At 44.5% G+C, this 27173-nt stretch overlaps 1 protein-coding gene across 4 annotated transcripts; it reads right to left on the bottom strand.

Annotated features, from left to right (window-relative positions):
* Nucleotides 1–925: 925 nt before the first annotated feature.
* wls (Wnt ligand secretion mediator) lies at nt 926–26140 on the bottom strand. Of its 4 annotated transcripts, none has more exons than XM_061243659.1 (12): nt 25911–26140; nt 20755–21024; nt 16583–16707; nt 16029–16190; nt 15146–15282; nt 13257–13425; nt 12728–12825; nt 10955–11033; nt 8455–8598; nt 7639–7722; nt 7393–7546; nt 926–2489 (listed from the first exon to the last, which is right to left on the bottom strand). In XM_061243659.1, the coding sequence occupies exons 1-12, from the start codon at nt 26014–26016 to the stop codon at nt 2380–2382; spliced, it is 1638 nt and encodes a 545-aa protein (XP_061099643.1). In that variant the 5' UTR covers nt 26017–26140; the 3' UTR covers nt 926–2379. The 4 variants fall into 4 exon arrangements, with proteins under 4 accessions (XP_061099643.1, XP_061099645.1, XP_061099642.1 ...); XM_061243661.1 differs by having other exon boundaries at nt 10970–11033; XM_061243658.1 differs by lacking the exon at nt 926–2489 and adding an exon at nt 5586–6484.
* Nucleotides 26141–27173: the final 1033 nt, after the last annotated feature.

Raw genomic sequence — 27173 nt, 5'->3', positions numbered from 1 at the left:
AGTAATCCTGCCTCTTGGAAAACAAACCCCAAAGGGTAACCTTTCAGAAGACACCAGGATTACGCCTGTAGTCAAAAGGGTTCAAGAATAATATGAATTTTCATTTTGGGCATGTCATTTTCAAGCTTGTGTTAAGAAAAGGGGTGATACTTAAGGGGTTAAATTACTTTTCATTTCAAATTTGAAACCTCCATTAGGCCCCTCCCACTGCTGTGACATGCACTGCCAGTTACTGAGCATCCAGATAAACTGAAGTCCCCTGAAGCAGACTGCGTCAGCTGCCACTCCTTTCGAGTCCAAAGGCTGAGCCATGCAGGCATTGTGCATTACAGATACCGCAGCCAAGAGCAGACTGTAGGCATCCAGTTTAACAAGAGTCACTTTCCCCCACTTCTTCCCCCCACAGTGACACTGGAAGAACCATAATGACTTAGACCAGGGGTGTCCAAGCTTATCTGAAAAGGGCCAGTGTGGGTGCAGGTTGTTTGTTTGAACCCAGCACCAAGACAACTGATTCTACTCATCATCTTGACCATGATCAGTGAAATCGTTGCATCAGACGTCACAGTGCTGGGCTAAAACAAAAACCTGCACCTATACTGGTCCTTTCCGGTTAAAGGTACAATAGGTCATTTCGGACACCTAACGGTCGAGAGAGGAATAGCAGCAACAGTTCCTCTTCCGACCACAACAAGGTTTATCCCTCCCCCTTCCCTGTAAATGCACTGATGTTGAAACGCCATTGGTGGTGGCAATTAGAACCAATGAGCTTGAATTATTATTGTAAAGTTATACAATGTTTTGGTAGTGTCAGGCCATCAACTGTATATTTTGAAACCCAAATTTAAGGACTATAAAACACATGCAGAGGGTGAGTTAACATGTCAGTGAGCCTTTTTCAATGATAGGAGGGGATTTACAATGGTTTTGTAACAATGTTTTTTTATTTTAAATCTTACCTATTTTACCTTGTCACGTATTGTTTTACCACAAGGGGTCGCTACTATACCACAGACAAACAGTCCCGCTTTTACATTCCTATGCACTGCTCATCTTGTTACCTAATGTTACCTACTGGCACAAATGAAACTAAGGCCAAATCAGAATCAGCACACTTGCCTACCATTGAATATACAAGTTGTATACGGCTTGTGTACTCAATAGTAAGCAAGTGCATTGATGTGGACACAGGGTAACAGACTTTCCTGCTATGACAACATACAATGGACCACACTAGGAATGAAACAAGTGTATTTGGGAAATGGCAGTAAATCTTCATGCAATTCAACGAAAAACAGCATGAAGTAAAAGTTTTATTTAAATTAGCATAAAAAGCGAAACTCTACACTCACGTGTCATACAAACATCTTTAAACATCCTGAAAAGAATTTTGCCAACAGACAACTGGTGACACATCTAAATGCAAGTCTTCCCTAAGCATACAAATGAGCACTTTATAAAAAAATATATCTACATCAGAACATAATGAGCTTCGTGTTTATAAAGACCTTCTGAACATCCATGCACTTAAGCTCAGTGCCAAAGATCCCACACCTTTTCTGTGACCTTAATGAACTCAGTAGTTTTAAGCGTAATACAGAGCTCCATAAGTACATACATAGGTACATGCGGTGGGGAAGTTTCCTTTTGATTCCAAAGTGGTAGCCATATAATGTACAGCGGTACCAAAGCCTGCAAATTCTGCTGCATGGTTACAGTGAATTGCAAAAGATATTATTTATATGCCTGTAATACAAGTTTTACACCAAGGGCATCTTCCGTAATTTCAAAAGTGTGGTCAACTTTTAAAACTTGAGTAATACATGTAGCACGAGAATGTTAAATATTTGAGAAACTAAATAAACGGCCCATTTCTCAAGCATTACTGAATGGAAGACAGGCCGCCAGCAAGTGCCCCAAAGTAAAAGAAACGCTGCTAATCTGTTCCCTTTCTTCCCCGACAATCCCAACAGCTTTAGTAGGTTTCCCCTCAGACAAGGAGAGCTAAAGCCTCAGAACAACGCGGTGTACCACAGACCACTGTGCCAGCTCCGTGCCTTTCCCTCAATCTACCACCAGGTGGTGCTACATCCCTCTCAACAACCCGATAAAATCTGCAAGTCAGACAGCCTTTATAAAAGCTGGGCTTTATCAGAAATGGGGCAGTCGTGCGAAACGGATCGTTTACACCGTCGGTTTGAGCACCAGCGGGTGTTCATAGATTGGATTATTAATAGGAATTGTGTTTGCAATGCATGGACCAGGAAAAAAAATAAAAAAATAAAATAAAAAGTACCAATAAAGTTTCAATTGTTGAACAAGGATAAAGGGCGGGTGGGAGTGGGTGGAGTCAGAGCACAGTGAAGATAAGAGGAGGCTCTACTCCTGGGCCTCTTTGCCAGTCATCTTATAGATCTCGGTGGGGCCGTCCAGGTGTGTGATGGTGGTGGTCAGCTGGATGTCCTCTCCACTGTTCACCCCAAGATCACCTGTGACACAGACGAATGGCATGTTTATACATGGTATTCTGCCAGATACACAGTGCCTAGCATTCATACCATCAGCACAATACTCATGTTCAGTCTCTGAAACACAGCAGACACTGCTACATAATAAAGGGCTTGATTTCACATGATCACAACAGAACCGGGTGTGTGTTTAGGGGGTGGGGGGAGGAGTTTCTGATTCTCTGGTTTGTGATTGGTAACCAGGAGCCTACTAAAGAGTGGACCCGGAGATCTGTAAAATATTCCTGAAGACTTTGCAGTACTCCATGAGGAGAGAACATTCTACGGGAGGGAGGTGGGCTTTGGGGGTCATTCCAGCCCCGTCTGGAGTGAGGGAACCATACCAGGAGGGAAGAATCCTCAACACGTCAGATTAACGCTTTTCATTAAACCACCTCCAAGTGAACTCAGTCAACATTAGGAACCACCGTCTCACTGGCAAAAGGAGGAGCAGATTTCCTTTCCACAGTGGGCAGGCAACCTTGTACCAACACCCTTTTCTGTCTACAGAAAGTCAGGCATCTGTCCACCGCCCAAAAGGATCAGATCAGGGTGAAAAAACACTGTCAGATATGCACACAATCTAGTCCCCTTCTCTAATATGAAGTCAAAAGCATCCTTAAGTTACTGCATCCTGCAGTTGGTTAATATGCATTTTTTCCCCCAGTTGATTTTATATACATACATCCACTTGGCATACTGAATGCTGCTTTTATACACTCCAAACTGAAGTGTTGCCAAAAAAATAAAAGCATACTTGATGACTTGGCATCTGTTCACTGCCTAAATCTTTGCATATGGATTAATGCCAGTCGCTGAGGCTGAAGGATAAAGGCTTCAAAGTAAAAGTACATGCGATACAGTTTCTGTATTAAAATCAGTGGTGGACAGTAACAAAGTAAATTTACCCGAGTACTGTACTTAAGTAGTTTTTGAGGATCTGTACTTGAGTATAATTTTTGGGGGATACTTTGACTCTAAAGGTCCTTACACACCGGACGCGTATTTTTCACGCGAATAATTCGCACGAAAAAATATTTTTTAGAACGGCTGGTTTCCTATGAGTCCATACACACCGGACGCGAATATTTCGCCGCGAAAAAACGACGGGGTTTTTTTCGCATCCAGGAGCGCTGCGAATAAACGCATCAACCAATCACATTGCGTGGAACGACGGTACGACAATGTACACTACGCACGGTACAGCAAAGAGTGCCACAAGTGATTCCAGATTAGTTTACAAAGCCATATAAAAATAGAAAATGGCGGACCAGTTAATTGTTTGTGTGTCTCAAAACCCCGTGTTATATGATAAGGAACATCAACAGTACAAAGATAATGACGTTAAGGACAACGTGTGGCGCAGCATCGCCGAACAACTCAGCTATCAGGATTGTAAGCTTATGTAGTTTACTTTTGGAAGTAGAGTTGGTAGCAAGATAGTGTCAGAGGACCACATCGTCATCACTGGATGAAGTTGAATCCATGTTTTTTTCGTTCTGAAACTTTTAGGCGAATCTTTTGTAAAAAAAAAAAAAAAAAAAAAAAAAAAAGTCTCGCAAAGTCGAAATTCGCATCGCGTCCGGTGTGTAAGGTTTTGACGCGAACGCGAATATTTCGCATTTTCGCATCGCGTCCGGTGTGTAAGGACCTTTACTTCACTACATTTGAAGGACAAATATTGTACTTTTTACTCCACTACATTTCTGTTGATGCTCTCGTTACTCGATACTTCTGCTTTTACGTCAGCTGATGAATTTCATTTTCTTTTCTTTTTTTTGCTAAATTCTGATACCAAAGAAAATAAGCTGTTTCTGCAGATTTGCGTATAGTTTGTCTTGGCCGTCTTGCCGTACCTGTACTACGTCATGCTTAAAACTAAACTTACCTTTTAGCGGTCCACAGAACGCACCGCACCACAGGACGGTGTCGATGGCTTCATCGGTGACGGAGGAAGACGGAGAAACTCCCCCCGGCATCCGTGGCCATATCTCAAGCCCATGTTCCAGCTTTTTGACATGAAAGCTGATTCGTATCAGTTCAAGTGCTTGCTGTGTTTGCCGCGGACAAATTATATCACGGCCTACAAAAACTCGTCTTCTATTTTGTCAAAGGGTCCGCTATTCCGAAACTGAAAATAGGCTAATCAAGATCATTTAAAAAAAAAAAAAAAAAAAAAAAAAAAAAACACGATATTTTAATTTAATTAACCGCCGCCAGCCGTTCAATGGACGACTACAGGGGATGCGCAGTTTCGCGCATGTAGCTATAGCCTAATGTTATTATATGCACAGTTTCGCGCTATGTAGGCCATTATAAATAAGTATTATTATAAGTCTATCCATCTGTCTATCTATCATGTTACCGTGGTTGCACGCACGGTTATGATACATTTCGCGGGGCTATAGCCAACTTACAATGTTATGGAAAATGACAATATATGTTATGCCAATGTATTCAGTAGCCTATGAATGCCTATACTGTAGATACAGACACAGACTGTGATTATTCATACGTGATCAAGACAATGCACATTTTTGCCGTTAATTTGGTATATAGGATGTCGGAATTTGATGCAGAAAACGCGGAGATATATGGACTTGAATATCAATTTCGGAATGGCAGACCATTGGAATTTCGGAATAGCGGACCTTCGGAATGGCGATATTTCGGAATGGCGAGAAGTCACCGCTACTACCTAGCTTAATGTTTGTTGACAATGCAATCCTGAACTTAATAGTTCAAGGGCTCCACCCTTTCGCACATGTTGAACAGCCGGCATTTCAAAGCTTTGTTCAAAATCTACAGCCAAACTGTTCCGTCATGTCTCGGACGACTGTGCGGCGCAAAATTGACAATGCTACAGTAGTGATGAAGAATCAGGTGAAAGGCAATGAAGAAGACCGCATATATAGCGACAACTGTTTGTTGGACTACAAGGAGGAGAAGTTTTATTGGAGTTACAGCACACTGGCTGGAACCTGGCACGTCTGAGAGGCATTCTGTTGGTCTTGCATGCAAGCAGTTAAAGGGTGCTCATGCATTTGAAGTCTTGGCAGGTGCACTGAATGACATACATTCAGAGTATGGAATCAGTGAGAAAATCGTCCGAACAACAACTGATAGCGGTTCGAATTTCATTAAGGCCTTCTGAGTCTATGGAGAAGATGAAAACAACAATGTTGCAACTGAAGAAGTAACTGAAAAGGAATCAACTCAAGGTGATGGTCCCGATACTGCGGAGATGGAAGTTGAAATGGATTTCATCAGTGTTGAAGACAGTATGGCAGAAGACGTCAACGATGGCCTGCAGCACCAGCTCCCAAAGCATCATCGCTGTGCTTGCCATTTGCTTAATTTGGTATCTACAGTGGATGCAAATAATGCAAATAGGACAGAGGCATACAAGAAGCTGTCATGGTCAGCCTTCTCAAAAGTCACAGGCTCTCTGGAACAAGACTGCAAGGTCCACTACTGCTGCTGACATGATAGAAGCACACTGCAAGCTTCAGCTGGTACAGCCCAATGCAACACGATGGAACTCCTTTTATCTGGGTGTAGAGCGTATTGTCAAAATCATCAGAAACCAAGGAGAGGGGGCCATGAGAGCTGTCTGCTACACTCAATATGCCCATGTAAGTTGTAAATGTTTGCATGTTTTGCTTTCCATTTTATTCCAACAAGAAAAAGTAAAGGTACATGTATTATTCTAATCACTTATCGTTCCATTTCTAATTGTTTGAAGATGATTTTGGCCAAAGGAAAAGGATTGTTTTATTACATCACATTCTGTGTAAACTGATATGTTGCAATTTATATATTAACATGCAAGATGAATATATGCTCCCTCTTTTTTTATAAATCTGTTTTAGGTACAGTCCAGCTGATATTTTCTCCTTGGGTGACCCAGAGCTGGTTGCTGCATCCATTCTTCACCCCAAATTCAAAACATCCTGGATCAGTGATGAGGATGTCCTCTAGCAAGGCAAGAAAAAAAAAACTGACTGATCAATTTCTTATTGCTTTGTTTTTGCTTGATGAATTTGGACAATCATAAACTATTATTCTTCTCATTTAGGCCTCAGTTACAACAAGAGATGCCTCCCTGACCATGATGAGTCTCTGCAGCAGCCTCATCCTGACTCATCAAGTGCTTCTGGTTATTCTCCAGCATGAGGCATGGAGACACACAAGAAACAACAAAACAACTGGATGCCAACCTGACATGTGCAGCTGAAGGTATGCAAGAAATCTTTTAAAAATCGGAGCTGGTTGCTGCAGCATTCTTCACCCCAAATTCAAAACATCCTGGACCAGTATTAAGGATGTCCTCAAGCAAGGCAAGCAAAAAAACTGATTTTTTTATGATGCGTTCAAATTAGTGGTGGGTCTCGATTTAAAAAAAAGTTCAGATTTACTTTTACTTAAGTTATTTTTTAAGCAAATACTTTAGTACTTTGACTTAAGTAATATTTTGCCTAAGCTACTTTTACTTGTATTGGAGTAATATTTGACAAGGAGCACCTATACTTTAACTCAAGTAGTGAAGTTGTGTACTCTGTCCACCTCTGATTAAAATGTACACACACAGAATTTTGAAACGCCCAAATTTCCTAAGATACATCACAGTAGTGAGTTAACGATAAATATCCTTCACAGAAATGAAGACATTTGCTTAGTTTTAACTTAAATTACCCACCGCTCAATTGTCACCAATGGGGCTACAATGCACTCCAATGGGGGTAGCAACTCCTCTCCCAAATCAGGAAATAATATTGCTGGTGCAATTGCCAGTGAGAAGGGGTGTTCTACTCAGCACTAAACCAATGGGAGAGGACCTTCCCAACAGAGCAGGCAGAGAGGCGGTTGGTGGTGGTGGGCGTACCGTTGGACTGCTCATCACCATAGCGCTTGTGCGAGGGTGCGTACAGGAACATGATGGCGAAGACGTAGAGGTTCCACATGCCGTAGATCCCAGTAAAGAAGGCGCTGTTCACCTGCAACGTGTAGTCACCCCAGTGCCAGTGACCCTCGTTCACCTGCCAATCACAGACACGCAGCCAGTCATATGGATCAAATTAAGCCAGGAACCAACCCCCCGCCCAAACTGGAGCAATTCCTGCAGGCTCACCTGGCTGATGATGAAGAAGATGACTGTCATGGCAGCACAGGCCAGAGTGACCAGCATCAGGAACTTGAACCGGAAGATCAGGCCCTAGAAACAATACAACATGAGGGGCGACAAGAACAGTCATCTGGCAGTCTGAGGGTTGCCGGTTCGATCCCCGACCCGGGCCGTGTCGAAGTGTCCCTGAGCAAGACACCTAACCCCCAAATGCTCCTGACGAGCTGGTCGGCGCCTTGCATGGCAGCCAATCACCGTCGGTGTGTGAGTGTGTATGAATGGGTGAATGAGACGCATCAATTGTACAGCGCTCTGGATAAAGGCGCTATATAAATGCCAACCATTTACCATTTACCATTTACAACATGCAGTATAATATAATCCAAAAAAGAAAAATATATAATGTTAAATGTGCTGTTGTACACATTTAAGTCGATTCAATTTCAAGACAGCCTTCCACTGGGACAAACTTGACAAGATAAAGAAAATATTTTAAAAAATTAAATTAAATTGTTGCAGATTTTTCCCTTTTTCTCCCAATTTGGTAGCCAATTGCACCCCCTCTAATCCAATTAGAGTTAGTGTTAGATGCACCGCTCCCTCGGCGGCCGAAGGAGAGTGGCACACCTTCAAGCCGTCTCGTCTCATGCTTGTGACTGTGATTCTAAGGCGCCCAAGGTGCTTTTCTGTGCAGCGATCAGCTAACCCCACTGTGGCTCTCGGAATAATACGATTTTATTTCATTCTAAAACACTGAATGAACCCAACCCATACAGTGGGAAGGGCAATGGCAGGCGAATGGCATGAAGCAGCAGACCCCACCTCATAATGTAGTCGCCGGGCTTTGGACATGGCCGGCAGGGACGTCCTCTTCCCGCTGATGTTGCGGAAGACCTGGAAGACCATGAAGCACAGGAAGAGGAAGTAGAGGCAGGCGCAGATCCCCGCCACGATGATGAAGGCCATCTGCACGTCCGGTCAAGGAGAACTCAGAAACTAAATTTCAAAAACCTAAAGCTCAGAAACTCAAAAGCTCTGCCCTTTTCAGCCCCTCCTGCTGAAAATAGGATCACATGGAAAGTGGGATGACCTACCCCAATTAAAAGGAGTCAACATTGTGATACAGAAAACCGAAGATGAGATAATCCTTTCAGTCCCAAGGCCAATATGAAGCGGCTCCACCAAAATCCCAAGGGGGTTTTGGCTCTGGTTGAGAATGTAGTAGGGTTTTTATAGGGGCTCAAAACAATAATCTAGCAGTCACTTTGATTTGTCGAAAAAGTACAAGGTTTATACGGTAGTTTCTGAAAGGGTTAAAGGTTAAATTGGCTTGCTAACCCCATAATCTCACTTCATGGTACACCTCCCGGTATAGACCAATGGCGGGCAGGCCTAGTCCGGGACAGCCACAGGGCTACCGGATTTCACCACTACTCAGCGGTTAAAGCAGTGGATTATGCAATTATGACTGGGTCTAAATGTGCATCCAACTTTAAGGTCCAAGCTCCTTGTGTCCAAGTTTTCCATTACTTTTAGACCCTCAGACTCTGAAAGCCAGAATTTCCATCCATTCAATCTTCACAACCTTGGCCAAGTTGAAGTTTGAGTCAGGAGGGCGATATCACACAGCATCAATCACGACCACCAAAACCATAAAACACAGCACCCACACATTTTTTTATGTGTACTGATCTTGGTTGCGCTAAACTGCAAGGTGCAGAATTAGTGTGTTGGCACACATGCACCTTTCTAAAACATAAAAACCGAGAATATCCACCAATCCAAAGGGAGAGCAACGCCCTTCAGCCAGGGTAACACAAGGAGATGGAATGGAACTCAGTGGTGGAATGACTTGCCTACCACGGTCAGGACAGCAGAATCCCTCCCCCTATTTCGACTCAGACTAAAAACACACCTTTTCAAACTCTACCTTAGTCCTCCCTCCTGATTTCCCCTGCCCCCCTTTCTGATATCCCTATCCCTCTCGTCCAACCCCCCCAAAAAAATAAATAAAAAAAATAAAAAAATAAATAATCATTGCCCTTATGACTATATGTTTAGAACAGCATTTCACGTGTATTTTCCTAGTTATGGATGTGATGCTTTGACTTGTGGAAGAACCTATGCACTTGTAAATTCCTTTGGATTAAAAGTCTGCCAAATGACAAAAATGTGAATGTAAATGTAAGGAGCAGTAGGAATGGAGGCGTTCGGGCTCGTGCCCAGACTTGCACACACTGGCCCAGGCTACAGAAGGCTCCTCGGTGCGGGTTATGAAAGAGCACAAGAGCAGAGAGAGCAGAGATAGAGAAGAGAGAGGGAGAACACCATGCTTCAGCGGGGAGGAGGACGGGGAGGCCTATCCGGGAGCGGAGACTCGAGGCGAGGAGGGTTTGACGCAGGACAGAGGAGCGCGAGCCGGAACACATCATTCCGCTCGGATGGTGTGAAGAGGGCATTCCCAAAGGACAGAGGGGGACTGGACCAGGGCTGGGGGGGGGTTTACAGAGTCGCCTTGTTCGCGCCTACAGCTACTAATCGCACTGCCTTCTCTCAGCCGAGTGTCAGAAAATCCTCATAAATGCTTCAAGAGCAAACAAATATGTCATGTTCCACTTGGCTGGCGGAAGAAAAGGCCGTCTTTATAGGGCAGAAATGTGGGTGGAGGGGCGGAGCTGTTTGCGTTGGTGAGAGATGCAGCACTTCTGAAACCAGTCTCTCTTTTTCCTTTTTTTTTTTTTTTTTTTTTCTTCTGGGGTGGGGAGCACAGTGCTAATTAAACTTGCATTAAATTGGCCCGGCGGTTTTCAGCTGGGATTTGGCGTCTCGTCGTCGGAAGCGCTCCGGCGGATTAATAAAACAGCGGAGGTAAGGGGGGGGGGGGGCGAAAGGCGCGAGCTGCATGCAGATCCGCTGCGTTAGGGCCTCGGGCTGGTGGGACGCACAGAAACTACAGGGGAGACGCGCTGGAGAAGCCCCAGAGTACGCCGGCTCCTTAAAGACAGAGCGCCTTCCACAACCGCCCACATCCCAAACCGACGATAATGCTTTTAAAAAAACTGGACCTGCTCCAACTCAACTAAGGAAATTTGTTTTATTATCAGGACTACATTTCAGCTAGCAGATGAAATGACGATGGATTTACACGACTTAATCTGCTTGGTCACGGGAGTGGTTTCTGCTTGATGGTAACCGAAGTGACTGAAGACTGACAGACAGAAATGGATCGTTCAAGCTGAAAGACAAGCTCATTTTTCGTGGGGCAGAAGCGATGATAGGGTCAGGCAGAGAACGAGGAAACCTCATCAACTCGAAAGGATTCGGGAAGAAAGGATACGGCAAGTTCTGTCCCGACATCCGAGGCCCAGATACTGTAGAAGGGATTCTTCAGCTGCACCCCTCTGGAAAACAGATTAAAATTTTTATTTTTCTTGAAAACATTTGCACTTTCCAGCATGCTTTGCCGACCCATCTACAAAAAACATCCTCCAATATAATCGATCAAAATAACAATAGCAAATATATTCAGTTAGCTTTTTATTCCTGGAGAAACTTGGGCAAAGGTGCCAGGATAGACATCCTCAAGAAACACTGATTTGGAGATGGGAGTAAAAGAGGTTATAGGAGAGGGCCAAGATCCGAAACAAAATAAATCGGTCTGCGCGCAAAGAAAAACTAATAGCGAAGTGCGATATTTCACATGGAAATGCCAGTCTTGTACAACACTGCCTGCAATTTAGTGCCGGCTCTTCAAACTCTTGAATGGGAAACACGTCAAGGTAAACAAGCTTTCAAGTTGCCCCGGAATAATTGCGTCTGCCGAACAGGAAAACAATAGCGAGGTGAGCGATCTCTCAGCAAGGCCAATTTGACACGGTGTTATTAGTGGAGTTGCCAGGCTCTTCTGCACGGAGTCTGCTGAGGTTTACACAGTGGCTCAAGTCCCGTGCTCACAGGCAACACCATTCAGACGACCTGCGCCAGAGGTGGCTGGGCTTCAAAAAGCCAAGGAAACCAATCTCATGGAGCTCTGGCCAGCTAGCCTGCCAGCTGTCAGCTTGATTTACAACCGCCGGATTGGTGGGTGACATTTTCAGCCGCGGATGGGAGTGACACCACGCTCAAAAAGAACACAGCCCTCTCACTTTCATTTACTGCCCCGCTTGGCTCACGCTGCCGACTGCCATTACTCCGTCTCATCTGTGTCGGGAGATGCCACCTTCTCCAGAACTACCCATAAATCACCAGGGTGGCAGCAAGTCCAACTGGCACACACTGAACTGCCACAATACGTCCTTCATGCAAAGGGCCCTGGGCCTCCAGCCCATCAATTTCATTTTCAACAGGCTTGTCAGATTTGCATCAACTACTATATGGACAGGATAGGATACAATCATATGACAATTACATGGCATATACAGTACTGGGCAAAAAGCATAGATGTTCTCGTTTTGTTTTTCAGTAGAAGAGAGCAAATATGAGACTTCCCAAACATTAATTTTCTAAATAATTTAATGTTAATTTCATGCAATTTAAAAACTAACATTAGGTAACAGACAAGCTTTTGAAAATTTCAAAATTGAGGCTGTCTGAACCAAAAGAACCAAAAGCAAATGAGACAGCTGCAGTCTGCAGAAGAATGAAGGCAATACGTTTGGAACAACCTACCAGCCGATTATATTATAAAAATGCTGGGCCCTGCACCTAAGATAACTGATGCAGTTTTAAAGGTGAAGGGCGGTCACAAGAAATAGTGATTTGATTTAGTGAACCGTTTACTGGTCTTTATAGCAAATGTTTAAATATTTAGAAACTCATTATTTTTGAAAGACCAAATTTTACATGACCTCTGCCCAGTCCTGTATCCATGTTCAAATTCATTTCAACCAACACAGGTTTAGTAGCTGGCATAAGTTTGTCACCATACACGCCTAAAAAAAGGCGTGTTTTTATAAAAACATCATTTGAAAGTTTTTGGAAGCATGACAAAGTTCACTGAAGCCATTGATAAGTGCATGATCAACGCCATTTTCCTCAAGTTGTTCTTCCACACATTTAACAATAACAAGCAACCAATTTGGAATGGATCACTCACCTTTCACACATATCGAAGATGAACAGGCAGAAGGAGCCAAAGACGATGGGCCCAACCTGCTTCCAGTACACAGCAAATCGGTTCCTTTCCGTCTGATCCTTTTGTGAGGAGAGAACCAAAAATTTAAATTAAAAACAACCAAAGGCTGCATATACACCATTTCACATTTCTCCACCATACAAATGAACCAATGAGGACAGCTCTCTAAAAACAACTTGATACCATTTCTTAATGCAACTATACAAAATGCATAGAAACACAGCAGATTGAGAACATGGACTGGATTCAAATCAACATTTGCTCTTCACTTTGACTTCAACTAAATGCAATGGTTTCATTTCTTCCAAACTCAAGGTCCTCCTTGAACTCGATTTCTGAACTTACCAAACTGCATTTATAAAGAAGAAAAAAACAAAAACAAACAACAACTTGCATTTACTTGGAAGTCAAAAGCTCAGGACAAATCTTGATTAAAAGCAGGCCCGCATCACGTACAGCATGGACGGAAGTCAGACACGGGAACACGAACCATCAGGTGTTCTCCGCAGAAGATGATCCAGAAGGACAGCAGCATGGCGTAGAAGATGCCCTGCCGGATGTCCCCGAACAGCAGCATCCAGGTCCAGTTGAAGCCCACGGAGAACCACTCCACAGGGATGTTAATGAAGGTCATGGAGATCCCCAATGCAAAGATCACCCTGCAGGACACACACAGACACACACACACACACACAGACACACAGACACACAGACACACAGACACACAGACACACAGGCCAAATGATACACAGCATAGCATAATGACGAGGACAGGCTATTCAGCCCAGTAATGCTCGCCTTGTCCTACCACTAAAGTGTACCTACTGCTTAGTTTGCCTAAAAGCTAACGCATACCTCCTCAAGCCACAATGAGAGAGGCAGACAGAACTGTTGGGCCTACCTATGTCAGAGCACAACTAGAGGAGGCAGGGGGGTGGGGGGGTGGTCACAAGGTTCAAATAAAGTCCTGAAACATGAATCGCATTCCAGCACAAGCCAACAAAGTCGAAAAGGCCTCGGCAGGAGAGAGATACCACATTGCTTTGGCATGCCAGGAATGTCTCGCACTTGCAGGGAAGGTGAGGTGGGGGTTGAGGAGAAAGGCTCAAACTGGCCGGGCTTCAGGGTTTCCGCGGCTCTTAATCCACAAAGGGTCTCCGAATCGCCGTCGAAAACAGAAACCCGCCAGACACAGAAGAATTCTGCCGCATTCGCATGCCTGTTCCGCCAGCAAATTGGTCACCAGGGACCGTACGGCATACATCGCAAAACCAAACGCTTTGCATGAAAAGCACACGATTCATCCAAAAACACAGCAGGATATTCATACGCTTTATCAAAAGGAAGGGATTGAGAACTCACAGCAATGAGCAATGAAGCCATACGGCCAAGCCCAGCACTGCTGCCGACAGACCAAAAGTTGATTTACTGTCCATGCAAATTTTCAAGACGCAAGCCAAGGCAGGAACACAAGGGGGCTATAATTTGAAACACAAACTATGGTCCGTGAAGCACAAGAGCTTTCAGACAAATTCAATCTTATCCAAATGCCAATGTCGGCCGTTCTCCGCTTGCGGAGTGGAACGCCATTTTGGCTCCGCTCCCGCAGTATGTTACAGCAGGGAGCACCCGAGACGCAAGCTTGCTTTTCCTCGTTTTCTTCCCCCTGCCGAGTTTAGAAAGCCCTCCGATTTCTGTCCTGGTGTCTCAGTGGAGCAGCACGACATCAGACAGCCGCCAGAGTTCACAACATGAAAAAATCATTTCCCTGCACGTACCGTACGAGGACACAACTCTAGGGTCCTTGTGTTTCTAGGGAAACTCCAGCCGTTAGTGGATGGGCAGAACGATGAGTGCTTGTGTAAAAAGGCTTATCCACATGCAACAGGATCAACTCTACGGTCTGACATTCACACATACACAAAATGAAACGCTCCACATCACCAGAGCTTTTATTTTCTATTTTTCTTACTTTCATAAAGTGAGCCCGGTCCCAAATAATACAGCAATAAAGGGATGCACTAGTGTAGCACTAGGCCAGCATATAATGCACAAAAGAAAACGGATGCTTCACAGAGCATTATGAGCATTCATAAATGCATAGAACAGCTCTCAACATTCATAAAATTCAAACAAGGATTGTGAAGGAACTACAGTACACAGGCACCTGTATACAGTAATTTGTCAGCAACAAAGAGCAAATGACAGTGTTGAACAGCGTCGATCAATCAGAAAATGCACCTCACGCAAGCAGCATTCAGGGTGTTACTGTACTCTGGCATGTGAATACAGAAACCATTTTAGAGAAAATGTTACTTAATGTCACCCATTAGCAGCAGTTGCTGTATGTGCCCCCCCACCCTCCAAAAAAAGGCTTACTTCTCCAGCAGGACAGGGGGGCGTGTCATTAGGGTGATGCGTCTCCAGTACCACACCATGATGATGAGGATGCTGGGGGTGAGGAAGGTCTTCATGGCGAACCACACCTTTGTGAAGCCCCCGTTCTGATGGATACCCTGCATGTGGAGGAAAAGGAGCCAGGATTTTCTGCTGTTCTTTAGGACAGTGAGAAATCATTCGGTTCCAAATAAACATTTCATACAACCAATTAAATTACATGGCTCATTAAATTGTGCTATTTTAATGGAATCAAGTTCAGTCATACTCTACTTGGCCAAAAGGGCCAATAAACCACACCTGATATATAAAGAGACATGGATTCATATTCATACAACAGGAATTTATATTTTTGCAATACAGTACGGTCAGATGGTTCATTTATTCCGGTGTCATACAATGCTGATAATTTTACTTATCCTTACGTACAGTCGAACACAAATGTCTGAAAAAGCAGTTCAAAACCAAACCAATTCGGGCCCCAAGATAAAAAGTTGACCTGAACTAACTGTTGAATAGGGGCCCATCATCAACTCCCAACAGGCCTTGAGCAAGGAGCCAGAGCGAGTACGCAGCTGGACAGAGGGAAATATTCCACCTAATGAAGTGGTGTCCTCGGTCTTGACAAACACATGGCTACACAGCCTCTTTGAGAGGGTACAAAGCATCACTGTAAATGAATTTTTTTTTTAACCCTTATAATTGGATCTAGTGCAAACCGTTTTTCCTGAGTGAATTGCCTATAATAACAAGGCAAGGATTTTGCTTCTTTGTACGTGCAGTTCCCTTCTTTTCTGACAGCTGAAACTTCGCAGCGGTAAGGCCTGAAAGTAGCGCTTTAGCTGTAGTGCTTGGAGGGACTCACCACCAGCCTGATGTCCTTGATTTCTCCGATGCCCACGTTGACCCGCTTGCGCTCGCTCACCGGAAGGCGGATGTTGAGCAGGTAGTACTTGTGGGCCACACTCCCCAGCTCCATGAAGGGGAGGAGGTCACACTCGTAGTACCTCCCCTCGTTCTCGTACGTCTGCGGAACGGACACGGAGCACACGTCGGTCAAGGACTCGCGCTCCATGAGGAAGGGTGTTCACAGGTCGTCTCAATCCAGTCAGAATCTTTGCCCTTTACATCCTTGTAATTACATTGTGTACACCCTGTTATGTTTTATTTTTGGGTTTTTTTTTTTTTCATTTGGTGTGGTGAATCTCAAATCAGTTTTGATAGAACACTTTAAAATGCATAATTTTTTTTAATGGCCATTTTAAGAACAAATTAGCCTAAACTGTGAATTACATTACATGGCATTTAGCACACGCACGACGTACAATGAAGATAATATGGTGCAGGTCATTGCAGAATATATTTTACTATAATGTAACCTTGTCAGTTTGCGTAGCATGTTAACACAGGCCAGCTGACCTTGCTGGTGGTGAAGTTGCAGCTCAGTTTCCGCTTCTCGATGGAGTGTGCCATCTCCGTCCATTCGCTGACCGAGTCGTCTCGATACGCCAGGCCTACATCGATGGTGACCTCTGCTCCATCCTCTGCATGAAACGTCAGGGTCTTAGCAACAGGGAGAACGGACGGGCTATGCAGATGAAGCAAGCTGCCTGCCCGATTTCACAAGAATCGTTTATTCGATACAATTTAAAAAATGTTTTTTCCAAGATTACATTTGTTAAAAATTGGGACATTGGAGCGCCACACGCAAAAATATGGGTCCCATTTTATCAGTGAGCTGCAGCAGATATGTAGAGAACTCTACTCTCAGTGAAACCATCTGGACAGATAGATAGGTTTCCACTTAACCCAAATGCTACCTTAAATTCATTTTTAAGGTGAACTGCCCCTCTAAGTCAACACTGCAGAAATATATGGATATTGGCATAGCAAGTGAAAGCACTAACCCGTGTCGCAGATTACCAAGAGATGCCTAATGGTCCAGAATCTAATGCTAACCACAGCAGAGCCAGCTCAGGCTGTGAATCCCACAGGGTAGCACACAGACCACAGTTTGTCCAGGGAGGGAGTTTTAATCGTCAGGGTGCCCTCTGCCTAAAAGCATACTACTGACCCTGCAGACACTACTGACCCTCCAGCTCACGGCAGCTGTGAGAAACAACCTTCAGCCTCTGGCGCAAACGCTGATGGGTTCCAGAGTGAAAGCTGAGCGGACGCAAAACATTCCCACAACGTGCCAGCTGTGTACTGGCAACGTTATAACATTCACAAAACATTCCAGCAACATTGTGAGAACACATCGTCCGACGAAGGGCTCTCTCCTGGCGGAGAGCAAAGCGCTTAAGATTGCAGTGGAACATTCCACATAACATTTGGGAATAAACACACATATAAAAAAGGTACAGGGACCTTGAAATAAAATGAATCCTTGATGACGGACATGCCGACTTGGCCTTCAGGGAGAAGCCTGGCAGAGGCTTGAATAAACACACCCGGTGAACTAGATTCTGACATTTAGAAGAGAGTGTAGACGACATACGCACATCCATCCCCTGCCGTTAATATTGGCTGATGTCACCTGACAGGGCAGCTTGGCATGTCATTACCCCAGTCTCCATAAGATGTTTAACATCCCCCAGGAAAGGCAATAAAAACCCATCAGCTGGGAGTAAACAGTCAGCTTTGGTGTTGTGACATTATTACCCTCCCAAGTTTAAAGACTGTCACCCAGTAGTCTGAATACACAAAAGAACAGTATACAGTCTTCCTCAAACAGAATCTTTTGATTTAAAAAACTAAAACAAAACAGGAAAGCACACAGGCTTCCATGCAGCAGGGTCTCACTTGTTCCCTTACAAAAAGGGGCAGAGCAGCCAAACGCCCATGTTAGCGGTCAGAATTCTAACCCCTCTCCCTACATCCCCCTTCAAAAGGCACAGAGTGGGAGTGCTAAACGCCGAAAAAAGGCCCCGTTTCTGACTCATCCGTCAGCCGAGACCCACTCCGCATGGCCCAGGATGCCATGGGGCTGAGGCATGCGTGCTAAACCGCCGGCCCCGGTTTAGATCGGATTGCACCGACACGCCACTGCACTTCACATTTCTAAAGGAACTCTTGTGCTGTTATGAAACAAGCCAGAGAGAGGGGAGAGAGAGGGAGGGAGAGAGAGAGAAAAAAAAAAATCTGTGGTCAGAACAAGGATTTGGGGAATGGGAGCGAGGGAGGAAAGGGGGGGGGGGTTCTCTCGACTATCTCTCTCTCCCAAAACCCCACTCTCTCTGCCAAGAGCCTGAATGTCAGCTTACAGCACACAAACATTCCGCCCGCGCGAAGCGGCCATCGCCACGGCGACTAAGCCATTTCAACAGCTGTGTTATTGCTGGCCCGGCGCCAGGCCCGCTTGTTGCCGGGGTATTCATTTCGGGAACCCGGCTTTATTGCGCCGAGAGGGGATTGGAGCTCTGTTTACAGTTATGTTGCCTCTTTTATCAATTAATTCAATCCTCTGTCGAGTTCACTCATTCAGTGTTTAAAAAAAATAAATAAAGAGTATCTACTTATTCCCTCCTCATTAGCGTCAATTGGAAACCCGGTCACAAGGATCGCGTAAATCACAGCGCTCTCAGAAGAGGACGGCGTACCAAACGGTCGGGAGAACAAAACCGGTTTGGCGACGCAAATTAACACCGAGCGCAGAACCCACGCAGCATCCACGGCATACTGTAAAAATATTCGGGGTATAACTCGCCCTCCTCTTCTCTCCCGGTAAGAAGGCCGTGCTCGGTCAGCCACCGGGCCTTCATTAACGTCGAGCCGGGAGGCCAGAGGGCCGCGGCGGAACGCTTCTTGGCAGCCGATCTGACGAGGCTGCCCCAGCTGCTAAGAGCGGGCTGGTAAATAGCAGCAGCTGGACAGGTATGGGGACTGGGAAGAGGCTTTCAGCAGCCCTGCTGACTGAGGACACGGCAGGCTCCTCAAGCCCAGGAATGCAAGTAGGAGAAATGTTTCTACATCCACAGTGGAAGCAATCAGGACGCCAGAACCATAATATTCATAGGATAGGATTTAAAAAATGTGGGGTTTTGAATATTATTTTCATTGCAGTACTTGCTGGTTTTTTTTTTAAGGACAAAACGGGTTATATTACAATTGTATACATATTTACGTATAATACTAATAATTTCTTTGTTCAGGGTAACCACAGCAACGTCATGCCCAGATTCCCCTGATTACAGGCCCCCTTCCATAAAAAACTGCAGACACGTAAAAATCACGGTGAAACGTTCTTCAAATCAGCCAGCATTAAAGGGTTTGCAGGTAAACAGCCAACCGTTACCCAGCATGCTCCGCTTCGGGGGCCCTCCCCCGAGGAGCCCGGCCCTCCAGCGGCCTTCCCATGAAGCCTTGCGCGGCGTCGCCCCCTTCATTAGCAGCCGATGTTATCCCTTAATCCCCCCATTGAGAGCCGGCTCTGCGCTACAGCCAGTCCCCCCCACCCTCTCAATGTCTTTGAGTGAAAAAACGGGCAAAATATTCACTGTGCTACGGGCGTAACAATCCCGCAATCTTGTTTAGACAAGGAAAAGGCGGATTACGGCAGACGGCGTAGCACCGGAACTTCCTTTGAGGAGTGGCTGGAAAAACCCTCCCTCGCTCCCTGCTTCCCCCTCTCTCTCTCTCTCTCTCTCTCTCTCCCCCTCGCTCGCTCGCTCTCCCTCCCTCAGCTTCTCTGTCTGCTGTTACATCCCCTCGAATGGCAGTTAGTGATCTCATACAATCCCCTGTACTGCACCAAACGCTTTCAAGGCTATTTCTGGTTTGCCACTCACTATAATATTCACCGCAAGGGCAAACCGTCCCGCCGTGGGAGCGATGCATTAATTATATCAATCAACCAAACATGTAAAGACATTCCCATACCAGCATAGTTAATGTTTCACTGGCTGTTTATAGCCAAGCGTCTGGAGAGGGAAAGGAAGTCTATGAAGTCTAACACGGGAGTGCGGTTCTGCTCATCAAGCTCCAATTTAAAAAAAACACCACAGCTCAATTTGGTTACACCCTTCACTAGTTGAAAAACAAGCCTTTGTTTGATACATCAGGCCCCTAGCACTACTGTGCAGGAAAACAGCGCATCCATCATTGTTAGGCCAGCGCCATGTGCGAGACAGTCGCTTAACCGCGCAAGCGAGAGCAGAATTCCTTTGGGTGCTCATGCGTTCAGCTCACGGCCGCGAGACGGAGCGTTCGCAGAGCTTCCCACAAACCACACAAAACCCAAATCTTGACTGTCCAATAAGAGAACTGAGGTCAAATACAGGGGGCTGATAACACCGAGTCAGAACCTGATCTGGAATTTGACAAAGGCAACAACGGCCAAATGTCATGTTAAGTAATAAAGAATTATAATAAAAATTTCATACATTTTCCAAGTGTGTGTCAAGCCTTTTTCTGCACCTGCAGAACACAGGCACAAGCACCTTTTTATGATTACAGCACACTCAAAATTGCATTACCAGATCTGGAGTAGGTAGATGAATCCCTGGGCATCGTGGGATCATTTAGAACAAAAATTATTCACAGTCCAATAGAAAAGAGCTGCATCAGGTGACCAAACAGCCAGCCCTTACCAATTTGGTTGACGACTTTGAAGGCAATGTCGAACTGCATGATGACCAGCATGAACTGAAACCAGGGGCTCATCTCCTTGTTGGGCAGTGGGATGTGGACGGCGAACACGATGTCGTTGGCCTCAATCATCCTCACCATGGCCTCGTCGAAGTCTCGGATCTTATTGCACTGGTTGGGGCCCCAAGGCATGAACCACTTGGACTGCTGGACTTTGCGAGCATCGACGCACTTCATGGCCAGGTAGTGGATAGCGGTGGTGGGGCTCGGAGCTGAGATTAAGGGAGAAAACAGGATTTACAGCAGGGTCAGTCATATCGAGGTCACACACTCTTCCCCTCCCTTAATCCAGAAATTTCCCTTTCAAACAAATATGTCGGACAAGTCTTTGATGCCACCCCAGCAGAGAGCGGCTTTGTCACACAACACAGGAGAGTATAAACAGTGCCTGGGGGGCAGTGGAATTGGAGCAGATATGCTGCGATTGGCCGGTGGAACATTGGCTACATTCCTGGGCGGAAAGGTTTACATTGCTAGCAAAAAAAAAAAAAAAAGAGGATCTTTGTGGCTTTTGATCCACCCAGTTCTCAAGCCTGCTGCTAGCTTCAGTTCGAAGACCACCCTCAGTTTCACGCTCCACTAGTTCACCTGCTTCACACAAGCACACAATTTCTTCCGGAATTAGAGATATTCTCAAACAGAGTTTAATGCCTTTGTTAAAGTGTTACTTTCTCAGGGACTGCTATAAAACTCTTCCATAAAGTTTGGGTAGGTTTTTTCTCCTAGCTTTTAAAAAAAATCTATCTTGACAGAAAAAATAAATAAAAGAAAATGTCTCCCCCTCGCCCAAGTTGATCTAGAATGTATGCTGTAATAGATTAAACCCCATGTATAAAGTGGAATAGCCCAGAGAGACTATAGTGGTAATTGCAATCAGACTCTTCCATCTAAGATAATAGGGGTGTTACAGGTAAGCATTGATGTATGAAGTGAGGATAGTTGGAAGGGTGTTAAACAAAACCCACTGAATACCAAAGCTAAATCTTTCTGTAAGAGTTAAATGATGCAACTTAACTGAGGGTCTGACTGGTTTCTGGTGGGGTCTAAATGTGTCAAATCTTCATAGATCAGCTAATGTTATGAGTAACGTGTTCATCTTTACACAATGACATCAAACAAAAACAAAAACAAAAAATTTTAAAGTAAACTTTCAGGCCAAATATCTCCAAAACAACAGTAGATGCATATCTACTAGGGCAGATATGGATTCTTCTGACAAGATTACCTGTACATACAAATTGACAAAGATTTAGGGCTTTTCTATGGACATAGATATGGACCTCTAAAATCACATTTCGTGTCGCAATGTGTTTTTCATCACAACACCTGCTGTACTTCAAATTGCTCCACCGGTGCTGTGGTGCAACCTCCTGGAGTTGGCATGGAATGGCCCAACTAAGTAATTATATAAAAAAAAAAAAAAAAAAAGGCACAGGGAATGGAAATGTGGCATCTTACACATTGTCCTCTTCAAAATAAACATACAAACACAATGTTCCCTGATCATATCCCCAACACAAAACAATTAGCACGAACAACTGAAACAATGCAAGACGCAGACATCCCAACCAGCACAGACAGGACTCCATTTCCCCATGGAGGCTTTGAAGAAAAGGCACATTGTGGATGGGAAATTCATTACAGCATAAACCTACAACATAGGCGCTACGTTAACAAGCACCTGGCTGGGAATAAGCCGGTTCACATCTCGCCACGTCAAGACAAGACAGGCTCCCATCCCCCCATCCCCCCCCCTCCAAGCACCGCGAGGAAGAATAAAAAGATCAAATGCATTCCCTCCATGGCACAAGATCTAAGCAGCAACATAAGAGAGCAGCAGCATCTCTGAAGTTAACTTCCTGGAGGGGGTGGGCGCTCATTATGAGTCAGCTAATGGAACTAGTCCCGCGCCACTCAGAGGACACCTGAACACGATAAACGACCGGGAACAAAAGGCTAATGATAACCAGGCCCAGGCCGTGGGCTCAAACTAGCGGACAGCAATGCTGCTTTCATGTGCCTTCTGATGGTAAGGCAGAAAGTACAAGAATAAAAGGGATCACAGAGCCATGCTCACACTAGACCACCGGGAAATATTTTGAGCACGCACGCAGCTGGGGAACCATGTTCAGAGCGATATTGTAATGCACAGAAATTCCCGCAGTACGGCGGTCTAATTGAATTACAAAAATGAGGTCATGAGAAACAGGGTCATGAATGAACACAGCAAGCACAACAGTCAGGTAAATTCCTTCTGCCTTCTAAGTTATAGAATAGAATTTAGAAAGGAGCAGCACAACTAACAAGTATAAACCCCCCACACCCCCACACATCCAACCAGAAAACAAACTAAAACTAACCAACATCCCAGATTTCTCAACCATACTCAGACAGATGGTTTCCATTAGCTGTTGGAGTCACATCTAATTATTTACAGATTGGGACACTTACACAGCAGAGGGCCTCCATTTTGTATTCACCCCAGCATGCATATACACCGCAGACATCACGTCCTTGACACTTCACAGAAGTATTAACCCTTAATGCTAAACAGGTTCACCACTCCGCCACAACATACTGAAACACATTTGCAGGTGGGGTGGGCACAAGAGAAGAAGCCCCAAGCTCCAGCCAAAACAATGTAAAAATGTTTCATAATAAGAATATGGAATATACCAAACTGGACCTGTTGCAAGTCAAATTAGCCACTGACCCAGGATGCCTGAGCACAATGTATCCACAATGACAGCGGCCCTCAGCCCAGTGACCTCATGCAGCGTCGAAGTTGCCCGATAACAGGGACAGCAGTATGCCTTTCTACTCAATTACCCTGGCTGCCACCGGCCACTGAGCAAACACAATGGCATTCGGCTTCATTAAATCAAACACAGGCGGGATGACCTAACCAAGCTAATTTATCACAGGGGATCCAGACTCCGCTGTCCACCGAGGCGACCGGGAGCGCTCCCAACTCCCCAAAAGAGAGAACATCTCACGAAGAGCACCACATGAAGAGGAGGAACCAACTGTCAAAATGTCCCAACGGTTCTTCTACTTAACATTGGGTATGTGTGTACATCCACACTCATCCGTCGATTCACAATAGTACAGGGTAAAACCTGGTCCGAACAGAGCAAAAGATGGGTCAAAAACCTTCAACAAGTATCAAGCTCAACCAAACCAAAGGATACCCAGAACAGGAAGCCACAGTAGAAAAATAAGTGATTTCAGGTTAGCGAGTCATAGGACACCACAAGGGAAAAATCTGGCCGATTGCAGGCCGCAGACAGGAAGGAGACGGTGGCCTCCAGCTACTCAGCCCCCGACTAGGAGTGCTGCAATCCCGCTGCTTTTCCACCTTTGTTTCAACCGCTGACCGGCCAGGAACCCCCAAAGGATAATGTCAACCGCTTCAGTCTTAACCGTTTGTACTCCAACAGGGAGGTTACCATCGACACCATGGCCTTTCCAAGACGAGAGGCGGGCAGGCCTTTGATTACTGAATACCAGGCCCAAACCAAACGCACACAATTATGGAAATTCTGCTGCAGGCCCAGAGACAACATGAAATAAATATAGAAGGAGAAGGAAAAATAATTTAGACAGACCAAGGAATAGCAGCGGATCAGACAAGAAATGCACAACACAAGCAGCCAAGGGGTTCATGGAAACCAGTAGGAACAGTAAAGATCAGCCCGGGGGGGGGGGGGGGGGGGGGGGGGGGGAAGGAAAAGGAGGATTACAGTTACAATACTATGCAGTTACTTCATACCTGGGAGGGTTTCAGATTATTGAACAATGCCTTCAAATTCCTTTCCAGTGAGATAGTGGATAACTTACTGTTAAACTGGGCTTTTATTAATGATGTCATTTACAACTGATATGATAAATCATTCCAAGGCAAAAGGGAATGAGCATCTGAATTTTAGGAATTTCTTAACCAAAGTTAAGTGCTGCGTGCACACACAATAGTAAAAAATTTCAATTAAAATTAAAATAAAAAAATGCTATGGTGGTAGGACTTCTTTTCTGAAAGAGGAACAGGATCAACATTTAATGCGACGTTTATTAATGATTCTTGAAAAATAACCACCTCACACGTTTCAAATGGATGCCATATTAAAATTGCCATCTTCAGATATGCATGTTATTTAAATCAGGATTAGTGGATACTGTTTAATTTTATACATATGCATGCATTTATTAATTTACCGATATATTGCTTCATTCCAGCTTAATCTCCCAAACGGCACACCCGTCTTACAGCGAACGGCCTTCAGTTTCCCCCGGTTTAGAACTTGAGCTCGGACTGATAAGTAAATCGCAAATTCAATAATCAAGGTTCACTACAAAGGACAGAAATGACTTAAGGTAATCGTAGGAGGCGTTTCACGTTTTGGTTCTGATTGATGACATTCAAATCGGAGTTGACAGTGATATGTACCACACACGAATAGAAGGTCTGTGATTGTAAACATTGAATATTATTGTAACAAGATCAAGTTCTTATCCAACGGAAATGCAGTCTCCTCCATTCAGTTCAATGTTACAAAAGTTTAGAAATTGCGTAAGGTTCATTTTTGTGGTAGCCTACCACCATTCGTGCGTGCATGGTGTTGTTCGAGACTGCAAAGGAAGAAAATTACTTGAGTTTCTGCAGTGGGTAAAATCCACGAATTGCTTTCACTCCACCCGAACGATAATGCTAGCAACGAAAAAGGGACATCTCATGTGTGGCTAGGCGAAATGACGAGGAAATAACATGATTCAGAACGCTCCTTCAAAAGCCTCAATGTAGCTAGAGCACGCAGTTCACAAACTTAAATCCAAGCTAGAACTTTTAACTGAAGCAGCCACTGTACTCGATATGCATTTCTTTAACAATCGACAAATCACAACTGAAACTAGGCCAAAAACTTTTCCATCTTTAAAAAGACTCTACAAAGAACGAAACACACTCGCACTCGCACGCAGCTCAAGGTCTCGATTCACAATGGAGTACCAATTAGATCGCAGGAGCGAGTCGATGATACTGTAACAAACAGCTAACAAAGGATCCAACACGGGAGAACATTAAAATGAATAAAGCTCAACTTACCAATCAAGCCTCCAACAAGGAACGAAAACACTTGGAATAAGAGCAGAATAACTCCGACAATCACCAACTTCTTCGTGCTCATATTCTCAATAATTGCTCCAGCCATTTTTAAAGTTTATTAAAGCCTTGTAATTAAAAGAAACTAAGGTGACTCCGACAGACGTGTGCCCACATGCAGCCACGCCAGAGTCTGAGATTGAAGAGGAGCTGGCTCTCTGCTGCCTTCAAGCTTTTTAAAGGAGAACTATAGGGGGAAAGGAATAATCACATGACCGCCCTGAAAGCGACAGGCGCCCGCTGAGCTCTCAATAGCGGAGTATATGCATTTGCTGGTAAATTGCTTGCCTATATAGTTCTTCAGATTCCCCCCCCCCCCCCCAGCTCCAAATCGCTTCTCTTCCAGGTTTTGATTTTGCGGACACAAACGAATTACATTTTATGCAAATCATCCCTTTTGTGCAACAGTATTTTTAACTTCCACCAACGTAGATAACACATTTCTGCACAGATATATGTTTGCTTTCCATCTGCGTGCGCCAACTTGCCAAATCCTGTACCGCTAATTATAGGCCAACGGAGGAATATAGCCAGTGATTGTTGATGGGTGATTGTGCGTGACCTTACAATGACTATTTTGCTGTATTAGCCTGTTCTGTGAAATAATCTATACAGGCCACAGACTTATTAAAAATGAATATTAATTTATAATTAATCTCAGACCAAATGCTTTAGGAGATTGTTGCTACCCCTATTCATCTCTGTTTACCTGAATCCCAAACCGCATTCTGCAAAACGGATAAACGGGCAATTTCCCAGGACGGGAAGTGAATTAGCATGACAAATGCCAATCAGGATAGTTTGCATTCGGACCAGACTTCTTCCTCTTACGCCTGGGCCATAATGTGTGCTGGACATTTAAAAGAGGCCCTCTTCTTGTGTCAATGCACACACCTAGAGCCAATAATGCTACCTGTTAGCAACAGTCCGATCCATGCATTCTAAAGATAAGTGAATTGCAGCATCACTCCAAGCATATAGCAAAGCTGTCCAAAATTATTTATGTTCATCTGTTGAAACTGAGCCAATTAGATCATCTTGATGATATTGCAGGTGTAGAGTCTTTGTATATTACATTTGTAAATAAAAATAACCTATTTAATAACGCTGGTTGCGAATATATTTATTTGTATGGTATCACAAATAGTGGGGTTAAATATCTTCATAACACATAAATACACTCACATTAGTATTTTTATTTCTGTA

This window comes from Conger conger, chromosome 5 (genome assembly GCF_963514075.1).
Source record: "Conger conger chromosome 5, fConCon1.1, whole genome shotgun sequence".
In the NCBI taxonomy this organism is placed as follows: Eukaryota; Metazoa; Chordata; class Actinopteri; order Anguilliformes; family Congridae; genus Conger; species Conger conger.
The sequence above is the reverse complement of the archived record's forward strand: the minus strand, read 5'-3'. Positions and strand labels throughout refer to the sequence as shown.

Coding starts and splice junctions, on each gene's coding strand:
- wls (XM_061243658.1), bottom strand. CDS start 26,016: ATGGCTGGAGCAATTATTGAGAATATGAGCACGAAGAAGTTGGTGATT. Junction 21,025..25,910: donor CCTTGTTGGAGGCTTGATTG/GTAAGTTGAGCT, acceptor CCTTAATCTCAG/CTCCGAGCCCCACCACCGCT. Junction 6,485..7,392: donor TGGTGATGAGCAGTCCAACG/GTACGCCCACCA, acceptor TTGCCTTGCTAG/AGGACATCCTCATCACTGAT.